General features: G+C 38.1%; 1 protein-coding gene across 3 annotated transcripts in view; it reads right to left on the bottom strand.

The window, feature by feature from the left end:
* depdc5 (DEP domain containing 5, GATOR1 subcomplex subunit) overlaps positions 1 to 11,897 on the bottom strand; it is a 102,225-nt gene extending 90,328 nt beyond the window's left edge. For 2 of the 3 annotated variants that reach the window (XM_086043029.1, XM_086043031.1), the window contains exons 1-5: positions 11,803 to 11,897; positions 6,877 to 6,944; positions 6,714 to 6,801; positions 6,531 to 6,577; positions 4,146 to 4,231 (exon numbers count right to left, since the gene is read on the bottom strand). In XM_086043029.1, the coding sequence (XP_085899155.1) occupies positions 4,146 to 4,231; positions 6,531 to 6,577; positions 6,714 to 6,801; positions 6,877 to 6,934 (279 nt within the window). In that variant the 5' untranslated portion in view covers positions 6,935 to 6,944; positions 11,803 to 11,897. Of the gene's footprint in view, positions 1 to 4,145; positions 4,232 to 6,530; positions 6,578 to 6,713; positions 6,802 to 6,876; positions 6,945 to 7,815; positions 8,001 to 11,802 lie in introns of those variants that run through there. The other variant, XM_086043030.1, reaches the window with a different exon arrangement.
* Between the last annotated feature and the right edge of the window lie 603 nt (positions 11,898 to 12,500).

Below are 12,500 nucleotides of genomic sequence, written 5' to 3'. Positions count from 1 at the left end.
TGCACACAACCTGATAAACTGTGTTAAAAAGACATGACAAGGCACAGAGAAACCATATGAGGAAAGGGTACTCAAGGGGAGCTCATCCATGCTGAGAGGAACGACTGCCCATGACCACAGGGAGCGCCACCATCACAGAGACCCCCGGCCCAAATTAACCGGGTAGGACCTACACATAGTGCAGGGGCCCCCGGTCACCCGGACCTAAGGAGCCCTTGTGATGACACCCCCTGCTGTAAGGGCAGCCACCCCTCTCAGTGCAGAGTCCCCCCACGAGGAAACACTGGAGCTGAAAACTAAAAACAACAGAGTCCAGAGACCAGAGTCCAGAATAAAAATGGGGAGGCAGCATTTACCTGTTATGCTGCAAAAAAGTGGAACAAACTGCCAGTGGACATTGAACTTTCACCAAATGTATGTTTTATCTTATTTTTTACTTATCTTTCTTTTAATCATTTTAATCTAACTTTTTCTACGTGATTTAGATTTTTGTAATTCTTCATGTTTTATTTCTCTTTCTTTAATGATTTTAATGTTTTATGTAAAGCACTTTGAATTGTCTTGTGCATGAAATGTGCTATACAAATGAACTTGCCTTGCCTTTCAACCTTATGCTGTGGCTCCCAGTGACTTTGGAAAATAAACATGCACTTGGCACCAGGGGTCCATTTCACAAAGCAGGTTCAACAAATCTAGTCTATATAAATCTAATCCTTGAAGTCTGAGCGGATCTACTCTGAGATAGGAAACTATTGAGTTTCCGGTTACAGAACAGCTGATTTGAATCAGTTTACTCAACTCGGAGTATCTTCACCTGGAGTTAAGCGCGAGCACCAAAACTATGAAAAGACAGCATGAGTGGAGCCCCGATTTGATGAGTCGCCATGGCAACGGGGGCGGGGTGTGGGAGTACATTGCTGCTTGGTCAATATATGTGGAAGGTCCAAGTGCTTTGCAATCACAATAATTTAACAGTGAAAAACTGCTTGCTTCCACCTATCAATTTATTTCATTTAGGTGCAATCTCGTGGGGGAGAAGCACACTCACCAGCTGGTGAAATAAAAAAACATCGTTCAAACAGTTAAGACCTCGAAATAATCTCAAGAGGTAAAGTGAAACAAATGATGGTTGCATTTACTCAATTCTATTTCGTCAGGTGGTTACACAAAATAAAATAATCTGGAGCCAGATACATTTTTTCAGTACATGTAAAATGCATCTGGATTCAGATTCTTGTATTTCGTGCAACCACGTAGAAGAAATAAAATTGAGTAAATTCAACAGACACTTTTTTCAGTGTATGTAGATGATGGACTGTGACCTGAAACAGTACTGCGCAAAAAGATAATTATCTGTAAATGTCGAAACATCACTGCGCGGTCTGATCTCCAGACGAATATTTAATTTTCTGCGTAGTAATGCTGCACCTTCATCCACGTACAGGATCATTATCAAAAGGACATGTCATGTTTGTCTCGACCTACACTGAAAAAGCATTATTCTTTTGAGTTCTTTAAACACAGTTAATATAAATACCGTATTGGCCCGAACATAAGACAGTGTTTTTTGCATTGAAATAAGACTGAAAAAGTGGGGGTCGTCTTACATTCGAGGTCTAGAGATTATACCCATTCACGCTTGATGGTGTCAGATATCATTGAAGCGAATGCTGAACTTGACTCCACAGGCCAAAGCAACCCCTGTCACGTGAGGATGACGTGCTATGGGAGGAGCCAGATGATGGGATTAAGGACAGCGACACTGAGCACAGCGAGGCAGATAATTGTTTGTGAGGAGTAATGTTCTGTCATGATAGATCTCAGCTACTCTCAAGTTAAACCAATTTGCATTATTTTATTGCAATGTTTTTCCTTATTCAGATTTGTTTCAAGACTACAGTTACAGTTAGACTTCACTTTGATGGTTAATGCAGTTATTGCAATTTTGTTGTTTGATCACAATAGATTGGTTTATTTACATTTCAAAAACCAGAAGCCATTCATTTACGAATGTGATTGCACTTTAGTTTACATATTTAAATGCTCAGATATTAAGATTTGAATGAGGCAAAATAACATGCCTTTTCTCTCCAATATATTGTTATAATCATTTGTTTCAGATTTACTGTAATTATTTTCTGTATAAAAATTAATTTGGTGTTCCAAAAAACTTTTTTCAAACTTGAGTCTTGAAAAAGAGGGCGTCGTCTTATAATCAGGGCTGTCTTATATTCGGGCCAATACGGTAATACAAACGCATTCAAAAGCATTTACCGTATTTTCCTCTTTTTTTACCAAAGCGTTTTTTGGATTCCCTGGATAAGATTATTGTTTTTTTGTTTGGAGCGGGAAACCACCTAGAGTTCGCAAAACTTTGTTGCAAAGTAGTTATCTTAGTGGTGGTCTAGCGTTACCTAATTTTCAATTTTATAATTGGGCGGCAAATGTACATAAACTTAGCGTTTGGCTGAATGCTCCTGATTCTTCGTGGTGTAGACTGGAACTATTATCCTGTAGTGGTTCTTCCTTACCAGCCCTGCTGTATTCCTCTTTACCCGTGAAACCTTCATTGTATACAGACAACCCAGTGGTTATCAATACTCTTCAGGATTTGGTATCAGTTTAGGAAGCGCTTTTTAACTTTATACATGCCTCCCCCTCGGGCCCAATACGTAACAACCACTTATTTCCTCCGTCACTTTCGGACCCAGTATTTATAATGTGGCATGACAAGGGTATCAAACAATTCATTAATCTATATGTACTGTCTTTGATAGTTTCGCTAGCCTGTCTGATGCTTATGACCTCCCTCAGACTCATTTGTCTCGTTATTTTCAGATTTGGGATTTCCTTCTTTACCTCTGAGCCAGTCCTGGGAAAGATTGCTCTCACTAAATCCACCGCTGAGGGGAACAATTTCTTATATTTCTGATTTTATTTTGGCATTAGGCAACCAATCAGATGCCAAAATTAAAGTTATATGGGAAAGAGAATTGGGAATCCAGATTGATGATGAATTCTGGGAGCGTGCCAGACACAGGATATGATCTACCACTTCTTGTGCTCGTCTAGGACTCATCGAGTTTAAGGTTTTCTATAGGTTTTTCAAAATCCAGACTCTCTGAAATGTATCCAGATGTCCTGGATAAATGGGACAAATGCCAAGGTTCTCTTTGTAACCTCAGTCATATGTTTTCTTTTGTCCTGACCTTGTTAATTTTTGGACTGGATATTTTGGGACTATGTCTGCTGTACTCCAGGTGAATTTGCAGCCTTCCCCATTGGTTGTAATATATTGGTGTACCTGACAACTCTCTTGCATTAAGTGCCTCTCAAAAGGATATTATAGCTTTCTTACTGGCAAGACGTTGTTTATCATTGCATTGGAAGTCCCCTAAGACTCCTTCTATCTCTATATGGCTCAAACACACCATGTTTTTTTTAAAACTTGAAAAGATTAAATACACTTTGAGGGGGTTCACTGAGGGCTTTTTCAAAAAATGTCAGCCCCTAATAGCTTACTTTAAGGAGTTGAAGCTATTATCCACTTAGACATGTGCCTGTTTTGATTAGAATTAAAAAATATATTCAAGATAAATAAATAAAAGAATAAAATAAAATGTATTTTACTTTTACTTTTCTAATTTTGTACAGTCAATTTACCACACTGATCATGCTGGGTTGAGCCGAGGTGGGGCATGGGTGGGGGGAGGTGGAGGTGTGGGTGGGGTGTTGTTTTCATTTGTTTGTGAATATGTATAATACGTATTTGTAACTGTTCATTGAACTGATGTCACGGTTAGTTTGCTTATTCAAGTTTTTTAAAAAAACAGTATATGTATCATTGTTATCATACATATATTTTTTTGGTGACAATAAAAATATTTTGGAAAAAAAAAAAAAAAGCATTTACCATATTGATAAAGGAAAATATTGTAGTGTACCAATCCCTGTTTTTCCAGTAAATCATCTCACAATATACATCAATCATCATGCTCAAATACGTACATTGCTATCTGTATACCCAAATCCGGAGGATGGGAGAAATAGACGGACTGCGAACCGTGAACTCGCGATGGAGTTGAGTATACTCTAATACCTTACAAAGCCTTTATAGACAGAGAAAAGAACTTAAGTTAACAAACCTTTGGGTCAACAATATTAACAATGACATCTTGGTATGCACGGAGTCTGAAGGCTTGTGCCACAGCCTGATCCACACTGATTGTCTCTAAAAAAGAATTGAAAAGGAAGGAATTCAATGAATTTGCAAGCTTTTTTTTTTTAATATGACTGCATTGACGCAATAGGGTTCAAATCAATGTTCATATTCCTTTCGACACTACAGATGCTGCTTTTGTATCTGTCTCTTTTTTGGTTGCTCCTATTTTTTACTACTACTTTACGTTTTAGTTATTTCATATTTAGCAACTCACAATTGCATTCATGGCTCTGAGTTTTTATTAACCTCACAAAAATGAAGGCATTGCATTTACACACTTCATTAACAGTAATGCGTCAAAGAATAATTGAATGACAAAAGTCGATATTTGCATTGCACTAACATTCCAACAACATACAACAACAACTTAGATTTTATTCATTTATTTATTCTTTGACTTAATGGCAGTGGTCCCCGAACTTTTTTTTTTTTTAATTAAAAATTAAATTAAATAGCCCGGTTGATCTTTCGCTTCTGTTTAGCTTCCACACATACTCTGTTCTATGGGGTTCCATCCATTCATCCATCCATCCATTATCCATACCGCATGTCCTCACAAGGGTCGCGGGCGTGCTGGAGCCTATCCCAGCTGTGATCGGGCAGCAGGCAGGGGACACCCCGAACTGGTTGCCAGCCAATCGCAGGGCACACAGAGACAAACAAACACACACACTCACAATCACACCTAGGGGCAATTTAGAGTGTCCAATCAACTTACCATGCATGTTTTTGGAACGTGGGAGGAAACCGGAGTACCCGTAGAAAACCCACGCAGGCACGGGGAGAACATGCAAACTCTACACAGTAAGGCCGGAGCCAGGATCGAACTCTCAACCTCTGAACTGTGAGGCGGACATGCTAACCAGTCAACCACCGTGCCGCCCTATGCGGTTCCATTTGTGCCAAAAATATGTTATGTGCCAATGATACATGTCTATGGGGTTCCATTTGTGCCAAAAATATGTTATGTGTCGATGATACGTGTCTATGTTATGTCGATGATACGTGTTTATGTTATGTGTGGATGATACGTGTCTATGTTATGAGTGGATACGTGTCTATGTTATGTGTGGATGATAAGTGTCTATATATGTTAGACGTCCATGATAAGTGTCTATGTTAGATGTCCATGTAAAGTGTCGATGTTAGATGTCCATGTAAAGTGTCGATGTTAGATGTCCATGCAAAGTGTCGATGTTAGACTTCGATGTGAAATGTCGTCAGTGTTTAATAAAATCATATGTATAAAAGTATAAAAATATGTTTAAAATGCATGCGATCCTGTTAGCTCATTCCCACTACCGTTGCGACACAACGCCGCTTTATTTACAGCCGGGATCAACTTTTGGGTATGTCTTATTTTCAGCATCTATTAATTTCTTTTAATTTTTTTTGGGAGCCCAAATATATCTAGGTGCTGTGCGGTGTTTCTACACCTAGATGTTAGTAATGCCAAAGGCACTGAACTCAATGCGGCCATGACGTGAAGGACAGGAAAACAAATTATTATTATTATTATTATTATTATTATTATCATTATTAATATTATGTGAAGCCGAAGACCTTCATCATTATTATTAAGTCAGATTTATATGGCGCTTTTCTGTATGTTGCTAAACGGACCAAAAACTCTCCCCAAAAGGCCTACAGAAGGCACAGACCCAGCAGGTTACCGAAAAAAAAAAAAAAAAACAATTATACAGGCTGAAAATAAGACATGAAAAAGTTTATCCCGGTTGTTAAACATAGCAGCGTTTCGCAACGGTGGTGGGAATGAGCGAACAGGACCGCATGCATCCAGATGATTAATTTTAACTGACAGCATTTCTCATCGGCGTCTAATATCGACACTTTACATAGACGTCTAACATAGACACTTATCAACTACAGATAACATAAACACGTATTATCCACACATATAGACATGTATCATGGACATCTATCATAGACACTTATCATCGACACATAACATATTTTTGGCAGAAATGGAACCCCATACTGCTCGAGCGTCAGCCATATGTAATTCTCCGTTCTACAGTATGGCTCCCCCGCCTTTGCCCCCCACCCTTTCCTGTTTTCACTTTGGCTGATGACTCTGCCACCGCGGTGCTGCTACCCGATGGTGAGAAAAAAATTGCCTCCGCCCTTGAAAACTTCAGAGAAGATGGCCCAGACTTTGTCCCACCCATAACGTAAAAAAAGAAAAACTGTTTGATGAGTTCATTCGTCAAAGGCAGGGGGCGTGACTATTTTGCTTGACGAATGTATTCATCAGAGGCAGTGAATGAGTTAATAAAGGTTGACGTACCTTTTTGGAGGTCTTCTTTTAAGCTCTTCACTTGAAGCAAAAGGGGACTGTGTATTTTAAGTAAAGTGAAGAGAGATTGGCTCATTAGGGTAAGAATAAGTTAATTTAAAAGTTGTGGGATAATAACAAATAAACAAATTATCTTTCTATAGTAACTTTATTTTTTGATGGGTTCAAACTCACCTTAACTCATCTGTGAGATGTGCAATTTCAATTATGTCCCCAAGGCAGATTTGAGGGAAAACCTTTGGATTGACAACCACCTCATCATCTGAACAAAATAAATGTTTGTTTGTAAAATCAGAGCGAAAACAATATTGTAATGTGTATGATGTTTTTAACTTACCATTTCCACCAAAACCTCTCTTGTGCAGCACAAGCTTGTAAGATTTATTGGTCTTCATAATGCAACAGCTGGAAAAAAAAACCACCATCAGTTAATTAGTAATTTAAACACATTATATCACAAGTATGTATACAAACTTGAAACATGTATTCAATCAATCAATCAAAACACTATTTGTCCTGAGGGACAATTTAAATGGTGTAACAAGCAGCATTGTAGGACAACACAAACACAACGTCATAAAAAACTAACAGGATGTCCGCCATTTTGAATTTACTTTTAAGTTTGGAGTTAGCTTGAAAGGGAAAGTAAAGAAAGCCATTCTGAATTTTTTTTCACATTTTGCCTCATTTTTGGCCTTTTATAGGTCATATTTGATCAAAATTGCTTTTAATCTGATGTACTTCATTTTCAAAAAAAATTCCAATTCCAGGTCGGACAGTTGAAGTGATTTTAATGTCCAGAACTTTACATCCTGAATTGTCAACCCCTTCTGGTGAGGTTACACAAGAAGCTGAATCATTATACTGAAGTATTGGATCCAACTTGATAGCAAAAGTTCAAACATTGAACTTGAAAAATGGCGCAATCGAAGCTAGCAGTTAGCATCCTCGACCATGATTATAACTTGGTGGCATTACAAGAAGCATGTGAGGAGGAAGACTTGGAGATGGAGCTCTGGGCGATTAAAAGCAAAAATGACCACACGTCACTGCCAAGCTCCCATCCAAAAAAGCAAAAAAAGAAAAGCAAAGAAAACGATGTCAACATTTTAACCGTCCTCGAAGCGATTCAAGATCTGTCCAAACGGATGGAAGATAAATTGGATGCGCTCCAGAATAAATTTGAGAATATTGAGATGCGCATGTAAGATAATGAAGAAGGTCAACAGACTAAAAATACAGACACTGCTACTGAAGAAAGAGAATGGAGAATTACGGGAGAGATGCCTGGAGAGTAGGGCTGCCAAGATAAATCGACTGATCACGATGATGTCGACGATCAAAATTGCCGACAATTAATTTTAATCGCCGACGTGTCGTTTATTTAGATACTTATTTATTTATTTGGCACATTATTTTGCTCTCGAGACTGCCGCGTCTCGCTCTTCTCCGGCTGGCTGTTTTCCTATCTGCAACACATATGCGCAGTGGTGGTAATCCGGGTCTTAGCTGATGGAAACAGAAGCATTGTGGGTAAAGGAGTGTCAGGGCTAATTCGTGGTGGCAATGGAGTCCGAAAGTTACGGCGCACTTCACCAAATATACTCAATGTAATGCAAACCTGCCTTTCATGGCAACACGATGGGGATGCCGAATGATTTAAAAAAGGAAGGGGAAGAAAATGCTGAAGTAAGAAACAAAAAGATTTAGTCAAAAAAATAGTCTTACTTCATGGAAAACCAAATCTAAATGAAGAAGACTCAGAATTGTTCAATTCTTTTCAAAATCAAATGGGCCAAATGTATTTAGAAAAGGCAAAGGGAGCCTTTGTAAGATCCAAACCTAAATGGATCGAATAAGGGGAAAATAATTCTTTATATTTCTTCAGTTTAGAAAAAGAATCAACCCAAGCATATTTTTTTCAAGAATATGTTCTATGCACGCCCACTAGTTGAAACAAGGCATTCTGATAAATATTGCGCTTGTGGAATAAGTGTTAATCCACTAGTTTTTAGCCATCTCTGGGGGCGGCCATTATGTCTTCTGTCGACTGAAAATGACATCACAACTGCTCACAAAGACCAATCATGTCTAAGATTCAGAAAACAGGTCAGCTGTGATTGGTTGTTGTGAGCAGTTCTGATCATCATTTTCAGTCGCGATGGTAGCGCCGGGAAACGGAAGAGGTTTTCCGCGATGTCAGCGGGCAACGTCTTTTTCCAGCTGTGCTCAAACACACCCGAACTTCCTACGCCGCACCAAAAGTCCAATAAAGTTTGGCGATCATACACCAGCAGAGTGTTTGTGAATGAAGCACCAATCAGCCAAAACAGTAAAATGAGCCGAATTGTCAAGAGGGTCGTCGAACACACAGGCGCAGTCCGCCATCTTGTAAACATGATTCAAAATCATTTAACTTACTCTAAAACACAGATTTTGTTACCAAATATTAAACTAAATTGTATTTCCCTTAATGACACAAAATGTAATAATAAAAATGTTGATCAAATATTTAAAATTAAACTATTTCATGACTTTGAAAGAAGTGCTAAAATTAATAATACAGAAGGTAAAATTACAAAACAACATGTGTGCTTTTTGAAATGGCCAATACCTTCTAAATTAAAAGAAATGCAATTCAAAATTCTACATGGTTAGTACCCAGTAGAAGCAATGTTAAAAAAGCGATTTGGGTTTGAGGTGGAGCCTTGTGGCTTTTGTTCTCAAGAGGAGGAAACGTTTGAACATCTATATTTCTCCTGTTTTGTTCTCAAGAGGAGGAAACGATTGAACATCTATATTTCTCCTGTTTTAAGACTAAATATTTTTGTAGTAGTTATGAATTGGATGCAAATTAAAATGGATAATGCTCCACAGTTAAATTTGGACAAAATTTTTCATGGTAAAATTAAATTACCAATAAAAATACTTAAACTTTGTAATATTGTAATAATTATGGGTAAATACTAGTGTTGTTCCGATACCACTTTTTGGCCCCGATACCGATTCCGCTACCTGTCTGCGCAGTATCGGCCGAAGTCGATACTGTACTGATACCTCACCGTTTGAAAAAAATCCAAAATAAGTGCAATTTCTTTTGTAATTCTAAAGAATAGCACTCTCTTGGATGTAAAATTATTCAAATTTAAATCATCACTTGCGAAGTATCTGTACTAACATTTACACACAAAATACATGTTGAATAAACAGCCTATTTTCATAGCGCTTCTTGCTTGTGAGAGTGAGACATGGGATACATACTGTATTCACATGAATGTACATTTGTAATAAAGCAAGGGGCAGCATTTCAACTTCTAAAATATATTCAGTGATTCTAACCGACCCCCCCCCCAATGAGTGACGTCACATTTGTATGCTGCCAGAGGGGCAGGCGGTCGAGTGCGATAACAGAAGTACGTTATGTATTTCTAAAAATGGTTAACACCTGTGCTGTTTATGGTTGCTCTAATCGGTCAACTAGAGATTTTACTTTGTGATACCGGCAGTGATTCAAATTAACCGCAGGCAAAAACTAAGTTGTTTGAAAGCAGACGCGCACAATGGCTGTCAAATCTTCAACGTGACCACTTAACAGCATCACAACATACAAGTTCATGAGCTGATGACTTTATATCAGTTATTGTTTTCTTTTTACTTTTCATTCAAGATTTAGTTTGCACTGCTGTTCAACATTAATCAGTTATTGTTTTCTTTTTACTTTTCATTCAAGATTTAGTTTGCACTGCTGTTCAACATTAATCTGTTAATTATATAGGTATACAAATTTCATATAAGTTGATGGAACATTATAGAACATTTTGCTGAGCGATGTGTTGTAAACAAACTCGTCTCTTTGTTAGTTAGCAAGCTCGGGCGAGCTGGAAAAGCTTGGACGGGTCATAAAGACGAGTTTATCTGGACATAAACCATTTCATGAAAGACGTTTTACACCATTAAACTAGTGATCGATGTACTGTGTCAAACAAAAGCAACATACTTTGCTACGAGAAAAAGATCAAGCCGACATGCCCCCAAAGTAATTGCAGGCTCTTGATAGCATCAAAGTCCCCCCAAGCAACTGCCTCCAATGTGGCGATGTGTGTCCTTATAGCGACCTTTTTCACCAAACTAGACATGAGTAGACGGATGACCAATAACGCTAATAATGGATAAGGCTTCTCCTCGTATTTTCCTTCCGCATGCGGCTGTCAAATATGCGCGCTGCGTTCAAATAATGATACCAGTATCGATAACCGGCATCGGCGTTTTATTTGTTATCACCGACCGATCCGATACCAGTGTTTTAATGCGGTATCGGGATACCACTCAATATCAGTATCGGTATCGGAACAACACTATACACGTACATAAGCGTAAAGGGCAAAATAGAAATCCGTCCATTCATTTGTTTAAATTTGAGTTGCAGTCACATTTTGCTACCTTGTCACTCCCGAGGGACTCAAATATAGAATTTCAGAAGATATGTCAAGATGTCTCAAGTTATTTATGTTTTGAATTGTAATATATTAAGAACACTGATTGTAAAAGGCTTAAAATGTTATTGAATTTGCCTTGCTGTTCTTTTGTTTTAATGTTAAGGTTGTAATGTTTAATGTTTTCTGGGTTTTTTTTCTCTATACAGGATTTTTCTATAGTTATTGCACAAACAATTGTTTAATCTCCCATCGAGAGTTTTGTAGATTGTGTTGTGTGAATTACAAATCCTTCTGCCTCTTTATCCGCGAATGTTTGTTTACCCCAAAGTCTCGTTTAATCTCGAGGGGTTTTGAGTTTTTCCGTTTGACATGAGAATATCCGTGAATGAATCGGTTCGTGTGTGTGGTGTGTTGATCTTGCCGTGTGGCTGCACACCACACACGGTACGTTCAAAACTGTGATACGCGTGATTTTTTTTTCTGGTCACGAGAGATCTTTCAGAGTTTGGATGTCGGCTGACAGTTTTAAAATCTTGCCGTGTGAGCCAGGCTTTAGGATGTGCGTGGTCCTATGCACCTTGAAGCACTAATGAAAGATTGTAGCCCCCTCCATCATATAAATTGCCCCTCCCTGGTGTATGACATGCAAAGGAATACAATACACTAACAATCGGCCACAATAATACATCTGAACTTCTGAATCATTGTTACTTTAACAACGTGGTTAAAATAAGATGTATATCAACAGATGAGTCAGTGCAATGACGTTCCGCGTAATTTTCAAATGCACGTGGTTATGAAGAAAATGTGATTATTTGATAGCTTACCGGTTGTTACTCGTAATCAAAGTCACAGCCTTCCTCGTTTAACAACTCCATCTAAGTTGATGAAGTCGATGGTTTTTTTTTTTTTTTTTTTTTTTTTTTTTTCTTCTTCTTCTTCTTCTTCTTCTTCTTCTTCTTCTTCTTCTTCTTCTTCTTCTTCTTCTTCTTCTTCTTCTTCTTCTTCTTTGGACCAATCCCAATACTTGCACCCTACGGTCTTCGCTAAAGTGCACATGTAGTCGAAGTGGACGGAGGGTTCTAGGGCACAGGTTACAAGTGTACAAAATTGCAGAATTGGGACACTTCGTGTGACGTCTTAGATGTATGCACTGCGTCAGTGGGCATGACAGCACGGTATTTTTTTTTTGCCGTTGTTCTTTATTAAACTATGTCAATCTCAATTCACTCACAAAACAGAACCACAAAATGGTCACAACACACACATACACTGAACTGTGTAGTTTAACAAAAATAAAAATGAAAATGATAATAATAATAATAATAATAATAATGATACTACTACTACTACTACTACTACTACTACTACTACTACTACTAATAATAATAATAATAATAATAAATCTACTCAGATGGGAGCAGTATTATTGGCAGTGAAATGGGTGGAGGAGAACAGGCCATTACGTACACTTTTTTGCTCGAATCCTAGTTTTGTGGTAAAGGGTTTACAGCAGGGATGTCAA

The sequence above is a fragment of the Filicampus tigris genome, chromosome 10 (genome assembly GCF_054856515.1).
Source record: "Filicampus tigris isolate MCC_2025a chromosome 10, RoL_Ftig_1.0, whole genome shotgun sequence".
Lineage (NCBI taxonomy): Eukaryota > Metazoa > Chordata > Actinopteri > Syngnathiformes > Syngnathidae > Filicampus > Filicampus tigris.
The sequence above is the reverse complement of the archived record's forward strand: the minus strand, read 5'-3'. Positions and strand labels throughout refer to the sequence as shown.